This window comes from Monodelphis domestica, chromosome 1, assembly GCF_027887165.1.
Source record: "Monodelphis domestica isolate mMonDom1 chromosome 1, mMonDom1.pri, whole genome shotgun sequence".
NCBI classification, from domain to species: domain Eukaryota; kingdom Metazoa; phylum Chordata; class Mammalia; order Didelphimorphia; family Didelphidae; genus Monodelphis; species Monodelphis domestica.
In genome coordinates this window covers 187,027,645-187,047,605 of record NC_077227.1, presented here as the reverse complement: position 1 = coordinate 187,047,605, position 19,961 = coordinate 187,027,645, and the positions used below count along the sequence as shown (strand labels likewise).

The 19,961-nt window shown below is 37.9% G+C and overlaps 1 protein-coding gene across 1 annotated transcript in view; it reads right to left on the bottom strand.

Annotated features, from left to right (window-relative positions):
• Nucleotides 1-721: 721 nt before the first annotated feature.
• The window catches only part of GLDN (gliomedin), a 97,989-nt gene continuing 78,749 nt past the window's right edge, over nt 722-19,961 (bottom strand). The window contains exons 9-10 of the mRNA XM_001380569.4: nt 18,834-18,984; nt 722-7,215 (exon numbers count right to left, since the gene is read on the bottom strand). Of these exons, the coding sequence (XP_001380606.2) occupies nt 6,738-7,215; nt 18,834-18,984 (629 nt within the window). The 3' untranslated portion in view covers nt 722-6,737. The remainder of the gene's footprint in view (nt 7,216-18,833; nt 18,985-19,961) is intronic.

The window sequence follows — 19,961 nt, the reverse complement described above, 5'->3', positions numbered from 1 at the left end:
GTATGTATGTATGCATGCATGCATGTATGTATATACATATAAACTTTCTCCCATGAGCTTTCTGGGCCCAGGACTTCTTTGTAGCAACAACCACCTGGCTCTTGGTTGATAAGTAGATAGTTGAACCACCTGTCTTGAGTAGGAGTCTTTTCTCATATAAAGAGAAGTGCCTTTTGAAGATTGAACCTGATATAATTTTTAGGTATTGATGGAATGTTTTATTTGTTTTTTAAATGTGACATTATCTGCTTTAGATTAATATAGTACTGGGGAATTGCTTGGTTCTGTTGTGCCAATAAACTAAGTCTCAGATGTGTCTTAAAGCTAATTGCGTCTCTCAGCCAAACGTTCGTAAACTGAGTTCTGTGAACTTGTTTTTAAAAAATATTTTATTGTTTACTGGCTTAGGGAGGGGGAAGGGAATAGAGGAAGAATGTGAAACTCAAAATTTTAGAAAACAAATCTTAAAATTGTTTTTATATATATTTGGGAAAAATAAAATATATTAAATAATAATGTTTTAATAGCTGCATTTCAATATAACAGCTTTCCTTGTAATATTAGGTATTTTTAATGCATTGAAAAGTATTCTTCTGAGAAGGGCTCCATAGATTTTACTGGGTGCCAGAGAGGTCCACAGAAAAGGTCAGGAGCCCCTGATTTAAATCATTTGGGAAAACTATAATAGTTCTTTCTTGAATTTTCAAAATTAGGTTGTAGATTTCTTTTTTTTTATCTTAATAGGAAGCACAAGGATTTATAGCCCATGTAAGAAAACAGAAATATAATCACTCTTTTCTAATGTGTGAAAACATACTTTCTTAGTCAAGCAGATTATGGAATGATCAACCTTTACTTTTTATCCCTGATCAGACTCCCTGGTTGAAAAGGTATCATAAGTACTCTGAGTCAACAAAATTCTAGTCTCAAAGTGATGAGCTGTGCAGAAAGGAATTCTGATCCTTTATTCATAATCAAGGGAACAGTATTGGTCTATTTGCTGTTTCCCGAACATGTTCTTTCTCTCCATGCTCAGACTGTACTCATTTCTCATCAATCTCTACTACTTTTTTCTTTGTTTTTTAATTTAATTTCTTCTCCAGTAACCTGTAAAAAGTTTCCAACATTTAAAAAATAATATTAAGTATCAAATTCTCTTGCTCCCAACCCCCCAACTCCCTTCCCCTTTGAGATGATAAGCAATCTAATAGATTTTAAACATTTTCCCATATTAATTCATCTATGGAAGGAAACTCAACTAGAAAAAAAATTAAGAAAGTGAAAAAAGTTTACTTTGATCTAGATTCAGACTCAGTTCTTTTTGCTCTGGAATATATGACATTTTTTTTCAGAAGTCCTTTGGGATAATTTTGGATCATTGTATGGCTGAGAATGGCTGTTCTTTATAAGTTGTTCATTATAAAGTATTCCTATCACTGTACAATGTTCTTTGGGTTCTGCTTCAATTTGTGTAAGTCTTTCCAGTTTTTTCTTAGCTCCTCCTTGTCATTTCTTAACAGTACAATAGTATTCTATTACAATGATACACTTTAAGTTACTCAGCTTTTCCCCAATTGATGGGAATCCCCATAATTTCAAAATATTTTGTCTCCCTAAAAAGAGCTGCTTTAAATATTTTTTGTACAAATAAGTCCTTCCCCTTTTTGTTTATCTCTTTGGGATACAAACCTAGTCATGGTTTTTTTGGGTTAAAGAGTATGCACTGTTTTATAGCCTTTTAGATACAGGTCCAAATTGCTCTCCTGAATGACTGAATCGGTTCACAACTTCCCCAACAATGCATTTGTGTCCCAGCTTTCCCATATCCCCTCCGATTTTTGTCATTTTCTTTTTCTGTCATAATAGCCAATCTAATTGGTTTAGGGTGGTACCTCAGAATTGTTGTAATTTGTATTTATTTAAATAACTGTGATTTATAGCATTTTTACATGACTATAGAGAGCTTTAATTACTTTGAGAACTGCCAATTCATATCCTTTGACCATTTATCAATTGGGAATGATACATATATAGTCAACTCATTTCTCTATGCATATGAGAAATGAGGGCTTTTATTAGAGAGTCTTAGAAGTAAAATTTTGCACCATTATGATTACTGTGTATTGCTTTTCATCCTATTTCCCCCTATTTACTTTTTGACCTCCACCTTCCCAAATTTGCCCTCTTTTCTATCAGCCCCACTCCCTTTGCCTTATCCCCTCCCCCTCCTATTTTCCCGTAGGGTAAGAGAGCTTTCTATACGCAAATGATTATTTATATACTTCCCTCTCTGAGCCAATTCTGATGAAAGTAAGAATCACATGCTTGTTTCCCCATCTCTCCAATCTTCCACTGTGAATGCTGTTTCATGTCTCATTTATGTGCAATAATTTGTCCTATTCAATTTTTCTCTTCCCCCACCTCCCAATATAATCCTCTTTCTCCTGCCTTAATTTTATTTTATTTCTTATATCATCCCATCATCTCAATGCACACCCTTGCCCTCTGTCTGTGTATATTTCTTCTAACTACTCTAATAATGACAAAGTCCTTTGATGTTACAAGAATTATTTCCCCATGTAAGGGATGTATACAATTTAGCCTTACTAAATGTCTTTTGATTTCTCTTTCCTGTTTACCTTTTTATGATTCTCTCAAATCTTATCTTTCAGAGTCAAAATTTCCATTTAGTTCTGCTCTTTTCATCAGGAATGTTTGCAAGTCCTCTATTTCATTGAATATCCATTTTTCCCCTCTGAAGGATAATGTTCAGTTTTGCTGGATATATGATTCTTGGTTGAAGTCCTAACTCCTTTATCTCTGGAATATTGTATTTCAGGCCCTTTAATGTAGAAGCTAAGTCTTGTGTAACCCTGACTGTGGCTTCTTGATATTTGAGTTATTTCTCTTTGGCTGCTTGTAATATTTTTTCCTCAACCTGGGAGTTGTGGAATTTGACTAGAATGCTCCCAGGAGATCTTTTTCGAGAGGCGATTGGTGGATTCTTTAAATATCCATTTTATTCTTTCATTCTAGATTATCAGGACAGTTTTCCATGATAATTTCTTGAAAGAAGATATAAGGTCTTTATTGTTATCATGGTTTTCAGGTAGTCTAATAATTCTTAAATTATCTCTTCCTGACTTTATTTTTTAGGTCACTTGTTTTTCCCTATGAGATATTTTACATTTTGTTCTATTTTTTTTTCTTCATTCTTTTAACTTGGTTTGATTCTTTCTTTCTTTTTCTTTTAAAACCCTTACCTAACATCTTGGAATCAATACTTTGTATTGGTTCCAAGGCAGAAAAGTGGTAAGGGCTAGGCAATGGAGGTCAAGTGACTTGCCCAGGGTCACATAGCTAGGAAGTGTCTGAATCTATATTTGAACCTAGAACCTCCTGTCTCTAGGCCTGGATCTCAATCCAATGAGCCACCCAGCTGCCCCTGGTTTGATTGTTTCTTGATGCCTCATGGAGTCATTATCTTCTGCTTGCCCAATTCTAATTTTCAAAGCACAATTTTCTTGAGTGAGCTTTTGTACTTCCTTTTCCATTTGGCTAATTCTACTTTGTAAAGTGGAGTTCTTTCCTTCAGTGAATTTTTGTAAGAGCCAGTTTTGCTCTTCTGTGACTATAAGTGCTTTTGTATCTTGGCATTCCTTCTCACCCTGTGCCTGGGCCCTAGGACTGTGACCTGGCTCTGTGTATGGGCTATGGGACAAGAATCTTACACTGAGCCAGGACCAGAGTCCCTATAATCTCCTTCTGAGCAGTTGTCTGACCCTGTTACGATCTGTGGCTGAAGGTTCTAGAGCTTTGGCTGCGGCCAATGCCTATCACCTCAGTCTACCCTGGTGTACTGCACTCCTCTCCTGTGGTGTACTAGCACTCTTTTCCTGGCCTTCTAAGTTGTTTTGGGTTGGAAAATTACTTTGCCTTGTCTTTTTGTGGGTTATGCTGTTTGGGAATTCATTTTGAGGCATTATCACTGCTTTTTGGAAGGTAATTAGGTAGAAACCAGATGGATCCTTATATTTTCTCCACCATCTTCAATCCCTACTTCTTTCAAGACAGTTCATTTCACCTCTACTGGAAGCTACCTTGTGTTCCTTTCCTCTACCTCAAATTATGATGTAACAATATTATTTGCTTAATTATTTTATTGCTCCAGTAGAATACCAACCTCTTGAGAGTAGGAATGGGTTTTCTTCATTCATTTCCCTTACCTAGGGCAGTACCTTACCTATAGAAAGTTTTTAATAAATGCTTTTTGGATTGGAAGATCATTCATGTTTGAGAAATAAGACCTAGTGCCTTTGTTTCTTCCTAAACCGAATCTGTGTTTGTTGAACTCATTCTTTTGATCTATATTAAAACAGAAATAACTCTGTTAACATATAGAATTGATGTATCCATACAAGAATTTCAACGGCAAGGAATCCCTCAAAATACTTAAAAATAACACCAATATTTACTGGAAATGAGGCAGAGAAAAAATGACCAGGATATGAAGATTTAAATACTAGATATAATGACCTTTAACATGGGTCAGCATTGTTCAAAGTTATACAATGTGCTGTTGCAAGGAATGACTGAACTGTGTAGACATGACATCAGCACAATTGATTGTAAAGTGAAAAATCAGCCAATCCAGCGGATTGTTCTATCAACACAATATCACTACTACTTTTTCATTGAATGGACTGGTTGCTTGAATGTTGAGTCTAGGTAAAGAAATGTGACATAGCTAGCCTTAAGTAATCTAAATGCTAGAGCTTTCAATTTATTCAAAGCTTCAGGCCTCATCAGAATTTTGGAATAAATGATTTTTCAATTTCTCTATGGCAAGAAATAATAAAGAAATTATGTGGATTTGAAGGTTGTTGTTTTTTTTTTATCTCTCCATTTTGGATATATCCTCGTGCAAATCTGGGGAATTTAGAGCAAGTCTAAGTAGCAGATGAAGAGGAAAATGCTGATGGTCTTTAATCTAATTCTTTTTTTTTTCTCCTCACCTCTGTATGACAGCACTATTATCTTCCTAAGTTGAAAAAGGGAGAAAAATACCTCCAATGATTACTCTTTTAGGGGACGGCAAATATTTGCTTATCCTTTCCTCTTGCTTGCCTCCCTCCAACTTCCCCTATCTTCCTTCCAAAAAAACACATGTAAAAAATTACACCACAAAACCTTCAGAGGGATTCCTCCTTAGGCTGATTGATAAATCAGGCTACTTAGAGTACCTTTCCTCTGAAAGGTGCAAAGTGCTTTCATGTGTACACTGAACCAGATTTCAGCCCCATTTTTCAGCCCAGAAACTCTGAAGATGGACCTATATAGATGTGGCCCCAGAACTAGAATGCCCCAAGACCTTGGTTATAATGCGTTGCTCCTACAAATCTATAGGATTTCTAAATCGGCAGAAAATTAGAAACATCTGCTGAATTGACTACTGAGCAAGTGGCAAATATTTCTTTCATTTATTTATTTATTTTTAAACCCTCACCTTCCATCTTGGAATCAATACTGTGTATTGGCTCCAAGGCAGAAGAGTGGTAAGGGCTAGGCAATGGGGGTCAAGTGACTTGCCCAGGGTCACACATCTGGGAAGTGTCTGAGGCCACATTTGAACCCAGGACCTCCCATCTCTAGACCTTGCTCTCAATCCACTGAGCCACCCAGCTGCCCCCTATGGCAAATATTTCTTTTGGGTTTCTGCTATTTATGGAGGCGAGTAAATTAAACATAATAGAAATGGGCAACTAATTTGGCTTCTCCCCTCCCTGCATAAATTCCACATAGAATATGAAATCAGCTCCAAGATAGACTTTAGCAGCCTGAAAGAGTTAAGATGACTTTCCAAAGATAACAATTCCTAACCAGGTCCTTGAGAATCCATTACTCAAGGAACCGGTTTCATTAATTCATGTAAAAATTTAATCAATTTCCATTAATTCATGTGAAAATTTAAATACATTTCAATTAATTCATGTGTAATTTTGCCAGATTTGTGGAAAAGCTGAGAGCAATCCTTGTTGTTCCCAGTACCACCATCATCCAGGCAGCTGAGAATCATGGACTGTTTGAGCTGGAAGAGCCCCTCTACAGAGACCACCTCCTCCAACCCCCTTGCTGAATAAGATGAGAAAACAGTATCAGAATGTGAAGGAAGCTGCCCAAGATCATAGAGATGCTTAAGAGTCAGATCCAGGACTACAATCTTGGTCTTTTGACTTACTTAGTCCAATATTCTTCCACTAAAGGATAAAGTTTTAAAGGGGATTAATTCATTTGCTAGATAGAAGGTAAACTCCTTGAGGGTAGGCACTATTCCCCTTTTTTTCTTGTCTCCCTATGGTTTATATATTCTGGTCCATACTAAGTATTTAATAACTACTTATTGATTTCCCAATCAACAAAGCATTGCATTTAATTTCTATGGATCTGTATATTTATATGTAGACATAAAATAGAAACATAGGTTCATAAATATACAGCTAAATTAACTAATTATTTGGGAAATCAATAGACAAGTAATTATTGAATTCTTATTCTGTACTTATATATACACATCACTGGATTATTATATATACATACATGTATATATCACTGGATTATTTTCTCTTCACCCAGCTATCCTAAGTAACATACTTTAGGTTGGGGCAGAAATATTCCACATCGAGGTTAAAATTGACAAAAGAGCAAAGAGAGATCTTGGACCATCCTGAAAAGAACCATCATTTGTTTCCTGTGGCTGACAAAAACTGAACAGGATATAGCATTAAATAGCCATCTTCCCACGTGTAGAGATGCTGATCCCTCAAATTGTAAGCTAACATGGCAAGAACAGACTGTGAAGTTCTTAGGTCAAAACTCACATTGATGTGTTTCCCCTTTAACAAGTCAAAAGCAAAGGTTATCTTCGTGTCTTTGGTGTCTGTGACATAGAGGATGCCACAGGCCACAAAGGCATTGCCTGCTTTGGATTTGGGGTACGTGGTGTTGATATGCTGGATGACCGAGAAGGTACTTTCCTCGAGCTGGGCCACGAAGATGCTGGACCCGTCCAAACTAGAAGCATAGATGATCCAAAGGCCCTTTTCATCAGCTGCTAAATTGAAGTACGTCTTTGAGTTCACGAAGAGATAATTTCGACCAAAGTGCAAGGCATTTTCAATCTTCAGTGTTTCAGATGTTTCTGTTGCAAATTCAAATCTGAAAATTAAAAAAAAAAAGATTTTTTAAAGTTTTTTTTAAAGAGATGTCAGTAGATGTCAGGGAGGGAAAACTCAAGTGGATTGTATGTTTAATCCTTTTGAAAGAACTATGAGAGACGGACAGACATTGTAATATTCTGAAGCATAATTCTGACCATGCCACTCTGGCTGCAACATACTCTTGATCGAGAGTCCCAAACAAATCTCATTCATTTGCTCAATAGAATGTAAGCTCCTGGAGGGCAAGGCACTATTTGGCCAGGGAATTGTCTCTGTATTTCTTTGATTTTCCTTTTAATTTTCTGTATGGACAACAGTCTTCTTTACTGGTCATGTCATCAAAAGAGGCCACCCATGCTATGGGACACGGCACTGTTACATCTATGTGAGGCAGTGGATAAAGGGATAGAGCACTGGTCCTAGTGTTAGGGAGACCTGAGTTCAAATCCCACATCAAGCACTTCCTAGCTGTGTGTGATCCTGGGGAAGTCACTTAAGCTCTACTTTGGTTTCCTCATCTGTAAAATGAAGGTTCTTGGCAGAGATCCTGGAGTGGTTTGCCATTTCCTTCTTTAGCTCATTTTATGGGGGAAGAAACTGAGGCAAACATGCTTAGGTGGCATGTCCAAAGTCACATAGCTAATATCCAAGATGGGAATTGAATTTAAGAAGACGAGTCTTCCTGACTGCAGGCACTCCATCCACATTGACCCTTGGCTGCCTCCCAGGGTTATTGTGAGGATCCAATGGGATAGTCTTGGGATGTTTCTCTAGTGATTCAAGCCCACATCATTGTGCTAATTTCAACCAGTTGTCACTAGAAAGAGCTTAAAAAAATTGGGCTCCTGGATCTTGATGGCAAATATTTCTTGTTTTCAGATAGTTGTATTCCTTCTCTGTTCAGAAATGATTTACATTATTTAATGGGAAAAAGCTGGGGAAGATAAATGGCATGAATTACTGGCAGCCTGGTGGCTACATCATACACAGCTGCATCTCTTACTACCTGACGCTCACTTGGAAGAAACAGAACAAGGCAACCAAACAGGTATAGCTAGCTGGCTTCATTGGTAGACTTCAAAAAGGAAGATCCGAGAGGGGGCGGAGTCAAGATGGCAGCTTAGCAAGCAGCAAAAGTTCAGACCTCGTGGAAGACCCTTCCTTACCAATACAGACTGAATGCTCCTAGGGCACCGAAATTCAATCTGAACAACAGGACAGAAGAGGGGGACCCTCCTTCTGGACTCAAATCAAAAGGTATGCCCCCCCCCCAAAAGCTGGAATTCGAGAATACTCAGGGCTAAGGGGAAGGCAGAGCGAAGGTCCCAGGACCCCTCCCCCACAACCCAGAGGGCTGAGCCCCCAGCAGCAGTGGGAACCTCTGAGTGGGCAAAGGTGCTGGTTTGCAGGGTCTACCTTGTGAGCAGCGGGGTGCCGGGCTCAGAGCATCCAGCTTGGACAGTGGGGAGGAAGCCAGGGAGAAACGGGAGGTGGCTGGGTCCCTCCATCGGGCTCCAGTCTCACCCTTGCCTTGGGCACATCCAGACAATCCAGTTGAACTAATCCCATCAGAACTCCTCAGAGTTTAGGGAGGCGGGCAAAGGCACTTGCGGACAGCAGAGAAGCAGGTGGAGAGAACTGGAGAGAGCCTGGGCGGCCCAGCCTTCCAGGAGTCTTCAGAGCCTCAGTGCTTTATACCACAAAAAGCCCAACCCAATTAAAGTCAATCCAATCAAAAGCCTCCAGAGGACAGAGAAGCTAATATTCCTCCCCTAGAGACTGTACCAAGAGATCTGACAAAGCTCCAAGAGGGGAGATTGACAGCCCCAAAACCAAAACAAAATGAGAGGAGCAAGAGCACAGACAAATACAGGGAGCAAAGAAGGGATAAAATCAAGCAAACAACAGAAAAAGAAGAAAGAAATTATAATAGACAGCTTCTGCACAGGTAATGAGCAAAGAGTGAATGAAACAGAGGGGTAGGACCCAGCAAAGGAAAAATCAGAAATCCCAGCGAATTGGATACAGGCTTTGGAAGAACTCAAAATGCAATTCAAAACACAATTAAGAGAGGCTGAAGACAATTGGGAAAAGAACTTAAAAACTAAGATAAGTCATCTGGAAACAGAAAATAGTGTCTTGAAAGCCAAAATCAACCAGCTGGAAAATGAGGCAAAGGAGACGAGAGATGAGGCAAAGCAGATGAAAGATGAGGTGAAGAAGATGAAAGATGACCTCCAAAGAAAATCCGACCAAAAGGAAAAGGACGACCAAAAAACTAAGGATGAAATCTAGTCTTTAAGAACCAGAATACAACAACTTGAATCGAGCGACCTCACAAGGGAGCAGGACACTATAAAACAAAACCAAAAGAATGAAAAAATTGAGGAAAATCTGAAGCATCTCATTCACAAAACAGAGGATTTAGAAAATCATTCATGGAGAGACAATTTAAGAATTACCTACCAGAATACCATAACAAAAGAAAAAGCCTGGACATTATATTACAGGAAATTATTAAAGAAAACTGCCCCGAAATCCTTGAACAAGAGGGAAAAGTGGAGATTGATAGAATCCACAGATCACCTCCTGTACTTAATCCCCAACTGAACACACCAAGGAATGTTATAGCCAAATTCAAGAACTATCAGACCAAAGAAAAGATATTACAAGCTGCCAAGAAGAAGTCATTCAGATACCAAGGAACCACAGTGAGGATAACTCAGGATCTGGCTGCATCCACACTGAAAAAAAGAAAGGCATGGAATACGATATTCCGGAAAGCAAGGGAACTAGGTCTACAACCAAGAATCAACTACCCAGCAAAACTGACTATATTCGTACAGGGGAAAGTATGGTCATTCAACAAAATAGAAGAATTTCAAGAATTCGTAAAGAAAAGACCAGACCTGAACAGAAAATTTGATGTCCAAGCACAGAACTCAAGAGAATCATCAAAAGGTGATTAAAAAAGAGGGGAAAAAAGAAAAACAAAAAAAAAATTTTAAGACACTCAATAAGTTAAAATGATATGTATCCCTATAAGAAAAGAGGTCATTGGTAACTCTTAAAAACTGTTGTTATTAGCTGGGAAGCAAAAAGAAGTATACTTAGAGGGAACAGCAACAAACTATAGGATGAAAGGACAAGACATAAATAGGTATATAGATATATGCATGCAAAAATACATATGCATGAGTATGCATATATACATATATATATATAACTAGAGCTTAAAAATAGGTTAATATTAAAAGAATTAGGAAAAGAAACAAATGGGGGTAAATTTATATGTCATAAAGAAGCTCATGATGGGAGGGGGGAGAACATCAATACACTGGAAGGGTAAAGAGGTCAGAGACAGGAAATACTCAACTTTTACGTGCTTTGAAAGTGACTCAAAGAGGGAAAAACAATCCAATCCATTGGGGGCAGAGAATAGATTTGCACCCTATAGGGGAGTAGAAGGGTAACAAACAGTCTGGTGGGGAGGGAAGCAGTATAGAGAGGGAGGGAGCGAGTGGTTAATTTTAGAAAGACTATAGGGAAAACAAGGAGGGGGGATAAATAGGGAGGGGGGTAGAAAGGGAAGTAAAATAAGGGTGGGAACAAGGGGGACTGTTCAAAAGCAAACATTGGTGTAGAAGGAAATAGTGAAAGAAGAAAAGGCAGGTAAAGGAGCAGAAATCAAAATGCTGGGAAATACACAGCTAGTAATCATAACTCTGAATGTGAATGGAATGAACTCACCCATAAAACGCAAGTGAATAGCAGAGTGGATTAGAGCCCAAAACCCTACCATATGCTGTCTACAAGAAACACATATGAGAAAGGTAGATACACATATGGTGAAAGTAAGAGGGTGGAGCCAAATCTATCGGGCATCAACTGACAAAAAGTAGGCAGGAGTCGCAATCATGATATCCAACAAAGCCAAAGTAAAAATAAATCTAGTTAAAAGAGATAGGGAAGGTAATTACATCCTGATAAAAGGCAGTATAGACAGTGAGGAAATATCAGTACTCAACAGGTATGCACCAAATGGCATAGCATCCAAATTTCTAAAGGAGAAACTAGAGGAACTCAAGGACGAAATAGATAGAAAAACTATACTAGTGGGAGACCTGAACCTTCCTCTATCCGAATTAGATAAATCAAACCAAAAAATAAATAATAAAGAGGTAAGAGAAGTGAATGAAATCTTAGAAAAATTAGTTAGTAGACATGTGGAGAAAAATAAATAGGGACAAAAAGGAATATACCTTCTTTTCTGCAGCACATGGTACATTTACAAAAATTGACCATGTATTAGGGCATAAAAAGATTGCAAACAAGTGCAAAAGAGCAGAAATAATAAACACAACTTTCTCAGATCACAATGCAATGAAAATAATAATTAGTTAGGGAACATGGAGAGGTAAATCAAAAATTAATTGGAAATTAAACAATATGATTCTCCAAAACCAGTTAGTTAAAGAACAAATCGTAGAAACAATAACTTCATTGAAGAAAATGACAATGATGAGACATCCTTTCAAACCCTATGGGATGCAGCCAAAGCAGTACTCAGGGGGAAATTTATATCCTTGAGTTCATATATTAACAAATTAAGAAAGGCAGAGGTCAATGAATTGGGCATTCAAATTAAAAAATTATAAAGTGAACAAATTATAAATCCTCAGATGAAGACTAAACTAGAGATCCTAAAACTCAAAGGAGAAATTAATAAAATTGAAAGTCAAAGAACTATTGATTTAATAAATAAGACTAAAAGCTGGTACATTGAAAAAGCAAATAAAATAGGCAAAGTACTAGTCAGTCTAATTAAAAAAAGGAAAGAAATAAACCAAATTGACAGTATCCAAGATGAAAAAGGAGACCTCACCTCTAATGAAGAGGAAATTAAGGCAATCATTAAAAACTACTATGCCCAATTATATGGCAACAAATATGGCAATCTAGGTGATATGGATGAATAATTACAAAAATATAAATTGCCTAGACTAAAAGAGGAAGAAATAAATTACCTTAACAACCACATTTCAGAAAAAGAAATTGAACAAGCCATCAAAGAACTCCCTAAGAAAATATCCCCAGGTCCAGATGGATTCACAAATGAATTCTATCAAACATTCAAAGAACAACTAATCCCAATATTAAACAAACTATTTGACAGAATAGGCCAAGAAGGAGTTCTACCAAATTCATTCTACGACACAAACATGGTACTGATCCCAAAGCCAGGCAGGTCAAAAATAGAGAAAGAAAACTATAGACCAATCTCCCTAATGAATATAGATGCAAAAATCCTAAATAGGATATTAGCAAAAAGACTCCAGCAAGTCATCACAAGGGTCATTCACTATGACCAGGCAGGATTCATACCAGGAATGCAAGGATGGTTCAATATTAGGAAAACCATTTACATAATTGACCATATTAACAAGGAAACCGACAAAAATAACATGATTATCTCAATAGATGCAGAAAAAGCCTTTGGCAAAATACAACAATCATTCCTATTGAAAACACTAGAAAGCACAGAAATAGAAGAGCCTTTCCTAAAAATAATAAACAGTATATATCTAAAACCATCAGCAAACATCATCTATAATGGGGATAAACTAGAAGCCTTTCCAATAAGATCAGGAGTAAAACAAGGATGCTCATTATCACCTCTACTATTTGACACTGTACTAGAAACACTAGCAGTAGCAATTAGAGAAGAAAAAGAAATTGAAGGTATTAAAATTGGCAATGAGGAGACCAAGCTATCACTCTTTGCAGATGATATGATGGTTTACTTAAGGAATCCTAGAGAATCAACCAAAAAGTTACTTGAAATAATCAACAACTTTAGCAAAATTGCAGGATACAAAATAAACCCACATAAGTCATCAGCATTTCTATATAATTCCAACACAGCTCAGCAGCAAGAACTAGAAAGAGAAATCCCATTCAAAATTACGTTAGATAAAATAAAATACTTAGGAATCTATCTGCCGAGACAAACACAGGAACTATATGAACACAACTACAAAACACTCTCCACACAGCTAAAACTAGATCTAAACAATTGGAAAAACATTGATTGCTCATGGGTGGGACGAGCTAACATAATACAAATGACAATCCTACCCAAATTAATTTACTTATTTAGTGCCATACTCATTGAACTACCAAAAACCTTCTTTACTGAATTAGAAAAAACCATAACTAAGTTCATTTGGAAGAACAAAAGATCAAGGATATCCAGGGAAATCATGAAAAAAAAATGCAAAGGAAGGAGGACTTGCAGTCCCAGATCTCAAACTTTACTATAAAGCAGTGGTCACCAAAACAATTTGGTACTGGCTAAGAGATAGAAAGGAGAATCAGTGGAATAGACTTGGCATAAATGATCTCAGCAAGACAGTTTATGACAAACCCAAAGACCCCAGCTTTTGGGACAAAAATCCATTATTTGATAAAAACTGCTGGGAAAATTGGAAGACAGTGTGGGAGAGATTAGGTTTGGATCAACGCCTCACACCCTAAACCAAGATAAATTCAGAATGGGTGAATAACTTGAACATAAAGAAGGAAACTATAAGTAAATTAGGTGAACACAGAATAGTATACCTGTTAGACCTTTGGGAAGGGAATATTTTAAAACCAAGCAAGACTTAGAAAGAATCACAAAATGTAAAATAAATAATTTTGACTACATCAAATTAAAAATTTTTGTACAAACAAAACCAATGTAACTAAAATCAGAAGGGTAGCAACAAATTGGGAAACAATCTTCATAAAAACCTCTGACAAAAGTTTAATTACTCAAATTTACAAAGAGCTAAATCAATTGTACAAAAAAATCAAGCCATTCTCCAATTGATAAATGGGCAAGGGACATGAACAGGCAGTTCTCAGCCAAAGAAATCAAAACTATTAATAAGCACATGAAAAAGTGCTCTACATCTCTTATAATCAGAGAGATGCAAATCAAAACAACTCTGAGGTATCACCTCACACCTAGCAGATTGGCTAGCATAACAGCTATGGAAAGTAATGGATGCTGGAGGGGATGTAGCAAAATAGGGACACTAATTCATTGCTGGTGGAGTTGTGAATTAATCCAACCATTCTGGAGGGCAATTTGGAACTATGCCCAAAGGGTGATAAAAGACTATCTGCCCTTTGATCCAGCCATAGCACTATTGTGCTTGTACCCTAAAGAGATAATAAGGAAAAAGACTTGTACAAGAATATTCATAGCTGCACTCTTTGTGGTGGCCAAAAATTGGAAAATGAGGGGATGCCCTTCAATTGGGGAATGGCTGAACAAACTGTGGTATATGTTGGTGATGGAATACAATTGTGCTCAAAGGAATAATAAAGTGGAGGAATTCCATGGAGACTGGAACAACCTCCAGGAAATGATGCAGAGCGAAAGGAGCAGAACCAGAAAAACATTGTACACAGAGACTGATACATTGTGGTACAATCGAAGGTGATGGACTTCTCCACTGGTGTCAATGCAATGTCCCTGAACAATCTGCAGGGATCTAAAAAACACTATCCACAAGCAGAAGATAAACTGTGGGAATAAAAATACTGATGAAAAGCAACTGCTTGACTACAGGGGTGAAGGGGATATGACTGAGGAGAGACTCTAAATGAACACTCTAATGCAAATACCAACAACATGGAAATGGGTTTGAATCAAGAACACATGTGATACCCAGTGGAATTGCACGTCGGCTGTGGGAGAGGTGGTGGGAGGGGGGAGGGAAGAAAAGAAAATGATCTTTGTTTCCAATGAATAATGTTTGGAAATGACCAAATTAAAAAAAAAAAGGAAGATCCAAGTTCAAAACGGACCTCAGATACTAGCAATGCAACCTTAGACAAGTCCTGTGTGTCTTTTGCCAGTCTCAGATTTCTTATCTGTAAAATGGGGATAATAACACCTGCTTTCCTCAGAGGGTTGTTGTGAGAACCAAATGAGATAGGATATGTGAAATGCTTTGTCAGCTTAAGGTGCTATTATTATTGTGACATTTATAAAAACCTAATGTGAATGTTAAGGAACAATTTTAATACCAAGTAGGTAATAGAAATAGGTCTTGGCTCTTAAACCAATGATTTTTCTCTTACTCTATCCTGATAAATCTTTTTTTTTTTAAATCAGACTTTTGATTTCATTAGTGAAGGGGACTCCGTCTTCTAAAACAGATCAGAAATCATGCTGCCACTTATCATCTAGGGGTCCTGAGAGTTTGGGTGATTTGCCTTGGGTTGCCCAGGTCTTCAGGGCTTTAAGAGTAATTTTCTATAGATCAACTCCATGTTGCCTCTTTGTTAAATCAGTATGATTTAATACACTAAGAGCCAAGTGTCAACATGGACAGAGTGCCTGAAGACAGGAAGATTCATCTTTCTGAATTCAGTTCCCATCTTGGATATTAGCTATGTGACTTTGGACATGCCACTTAATCCTGTTTGCCTCAGTTTCTTCACCTGTAAAATCAGCTGGGGAAAGAAATTGCAAACCACACTAGTATCTCTGCCAAGAAAACCTTCCATTGGGGTCTGGAGGGATCAGATATGACTGAAATGATTGGATAACAATCAGGAAAGAGGCAGTAAGGTGGTTTAGTGGATAGAGTGCTGGACTTAGAGTCAGAGAGATTTGTAAAGTACTTAGCACTGAGTGGAAATGCTTCTTCCTTCCCCCTATTTAGGACCTCCAGGCTGTCTGACCCATCATGTTTATGTTCCTGTCTAAACATTGTTGACAGAAACGAGTTACTGTCAATGACTTATTTAACTGGAGAATTGGAAAGTTGGAGGAATTCAGTAAAGGGCTGTAATTATAATAAAAACACCAGAGGGAGGTATTGAGCAGCAAAAGAAACTTCAGAAATCACTTTATAAATTTGGGGAAATTGCTGGGTGCTTTATGATTTACAAAATTCTCCTTGAGATATAGATAGTACAAATATTATTAACCCAATTTCACAGATGAGGAAACTCTAGCTTTTTAACGCAGAAGCAAGATGGTAGAGTAGTGTCAAAATCTATATATAGACTGTGTGAAAGGAACCCTACTGATTGCCTAGTGACTTAGAAAGCCACAAATTAACATTATCCATGTTGCATTACATTTTTGTTATTTTGTTAAATATTTCTTAATTGCATTTTAATCTGATGAGGCTGCACTCAGAAGTTTTGCAGGAAGCTTTAGACAAAAATTTCAACAACTCTGGTATAATGATTTGGGTTCTGGACTTGGAGACTCAAAGTCCTGGGTTCAAATTGTTTTAGCTGTATAGCCTTGGGAGAGTCATTTAATCTCTCTGGAATTCAGTTTCTCATCTAGAGAATGAAGTTGGTCTAGACGGCTTTTGAAGTTCCTTTCAGATCTAAATCTATGATTATAATTTGCCCATGATCATACCTCTAGTAGGAAAGCTAAGTGGTACAGTGGCTAGGGTTCTAGTTCTGGACTCAGGAGGACCTGAGTTCAAATTTGACCTTGTTCACACACTAGCTATATGACCCTGGGCAAGTCACTTAACCCTGTTTTCCTTGATTTCCTCATTTGTCAAATGAGCTAGACAAGGAAATGGCAGACCACTCCAGCATCTTTGCCAAGAAAACCCCCAAATAGGATCACAAAGATTTGGACACAACTGAAACAACAAACTAATAGCAATTTCTAGGGACATATGGGATAGGAAACTCAGTCTCTGACTCCCAGGCTTATTCCCATGTATTTGGAAAATGTATCCACCTTTCCATGTATTAGAAACCAGCTATTTTGAAGCTGAGGATGAATGTTTGAAAAGCAGAAGTGAGAGGCAGTAGAAGAAAGCAAGGGGAAGCTTTCTTGGACCCAGTCCAAGATGACTTTTTTTTCCCCTTACCTTTGAAGACTTGTGAATGATGGAGGTATAATGGAGAGAGGGCTGGACTTGGAGTTAGGAAGACTTTGGACAAGTCACTTGTTGGGACCTCAGTTTCCTCATATATAAAATGAACGGGTTGAATTTAGGGACCTATGAGGCCCCTTCTAACTTGGGACCAACAGATGGTCCTGCCTGTGCTAAACATCAGCCCCTTAACTAACAACACCAAGATGAATAAATTGATCTTCTCATGGTGTGTCTTTTTTCCCTCCCAACAAGACTGGAAGTTCCTTGAGAAGAACTCTGTGTGTCTTACACTTCATTGTTACCCTTCCATCTCCTAGCAGAGGGACCTGCACACAATAGGCATTTAACAAATTTGGATCATTGCATTTCATAGTCAAGTTTCTTTAAAACAAAACAATACACACACATAAGGGACTAGTCTCCCCTACTAAGAGTTGTCTACATGGAACTCTCCTCCATCCCCAGTGTTCTCCTCCCATCCCATACACAGCAGCCTTGTTGGAATAATATCACAGAACCAAAAGGAGACAGGAAAGGTTGCTGAGTAAAAATCTGGGGGGAGGGGGTGATAGTGGGAAGAGCAGCCCCATTCCTGGTATTCTTCCTATCTACTCTTTCTCCCTTTTCTTTGGAATTCAGATTCCTTATCTATAACACAAAGAAATTATGTGAGGCACTATTGGAAATGCCATCCATCCATCTCTATATTTTGAGGCACTCTTGAAGTCCCTTCCATCCATTTCTAAATTTTGAGGCACTCTGGGAAGTCCCTTCCATCCATCTCTATATTTCTATGACTTGATGTCCAAGAGGTTGTCCCCCACCAAAAGGTGTGTATGTGTGGGAGGAAATCTCCCCCATTTGTGAAGTTATTACTAAATGCCAGGCTACCATTACTTATCCAGCTGTCTCCATTCCAGGAGAACATGAGGGATTCATCTGTTTATGAAGAATTAAAGTGTTGAATTTGAACTCAAGAAGACCTAGGACTGACTCTGCCCCTCTACCATTAACTCTCTGTGTGATGATGGCAGGTCATTTAACTTATCTGAGTCTTAGTTTCCTCATCCTGAAAATAGAGATAATAATGCCCATGCATTATATCTCATGTGGTTGCTGTGACATTCAAGTGGGATAGTACAAATAAAATATTTTGCAAATTTTTTCATAACTATATAAATGTTTATTTTCATCTCTCTGTGGATAGAGTGGATTCTCTCTCTAGAGTCAGAAGGACCTAAGTTCAAATCCAGCCTCAAACAGTTACTAGTTGAGTAACTCTGGGCAAGCCACTTAATCCTGTTTGCCTCCATTTCCTCATCTGTAAAATGAGCTGGAGAAGGAAATGACCAACTGCACCAGTCTCTTTGCCAAGAAAACTCCACATGGGGACACAAAGACTCAGACAAGATTGAATAACATCAACAAAAACCTTTTGGAAGTTCTAGATAATGTTCCAAGGGGCTGGTGCTAAAAATTCTTTAATGGTGCCTCAAGGAATTGATAATCATAAAGAATTTGATGAGTAGTACATTAGGTTATACCGGGGATTTATAGCACCTTTTTGTTGCTGTTGAAAGGGGATCACAGACTAATAATAACAACAAAAAATGTTGGGACTCCCAGGCTGAGTGACTGATCTGTCGGGGCCCTTGTAGCTCTCCAGTTCCATCATTTTTGCTGATTAAATTGCACTTACCTCACAATGATGTTGGAGCCTCCTTTGTGATAGTAGAGGTAGTTGTTATAGACAGCATGCCCACAGCCATGGAAAAAATACCTGAGGTGGATGGGCTTGTAAGTGTGGTTTAGAAGGGATACTTGATCCTTAAATTCTTTCACGATGAGACCTATGAAGAAGGGATGCGCAGGAAGGGAAGGGAAGGCATTTACTCACATTGCCTGTAAGGACCACAGGAGAGGTTTGATGGGAAGATTCAGATGAATAAAGAAAACCAAGGGGCAGATAATAGCTATTATTTATAAAGTGCTTACTATATTCCAGGCATGGTGTGATGGGCTTTCAGATTATAATCTTTTTTGATTCTTAGAACATCCCTGGGTGGTAAGAACTACTATTATGCCCATTTTATTTTTTTTCTTTCTGTACTATTATGCCCATTTTACAGGTGAGGAAACTGAGACAAACAGGTGAAGGGATTCATTCAGTCACAGTAAGTGTCTGAGGTTTGAACTCAGGTCTTCTTGACTCCATGCCTAGTGCTTTATCCACTGTACCATTTATAAAAACCATTGCATGTAATTAGATGGAGAAAATTTTGGTTGTCTCTTCTGGGCAGTCAGAGTGACAGTGCTTAAAGAGTTAAGTGTTGAATTTGAACTCAAGAAGACCTACGACTGACTCTGCCCCTCTACCATTAACTCTCTGTGTGATGATGGCAGGTCATTTAACTTATCTGAGTCTTAGTTTCCTCATCCTGAAAATAGAGATAATAATGCCCATGCATTATATCTCATGTGGTTGCTGTGACATTCAAGTGGGATAGTACATATAAAATATTTTGCCTGGGTTCAAATCTCAGTTTTCTCATTTTCTATCTTTGTAAAGCACTATGCACCTCAGTTTCCTATTTCTGTTAAATGAGAGGATTGTACCAGGGAACTTTTAAACTTTCTTCTGGGTGGCTAGGTGTTTCGATTGAAGTTGGACCTAGAGTCAAGAAGACCTGAGTTCAAATGTGACCTCAGATACCAGCTATGTGAGTCATGGCAAGTCATGTAACCCTATTTGCCTCAGTTTCTTCAATTGTAAAATGGGCTGGAAAAGGAAATGACAAACCACTCCAGTATCTTTACCAAGAAAACT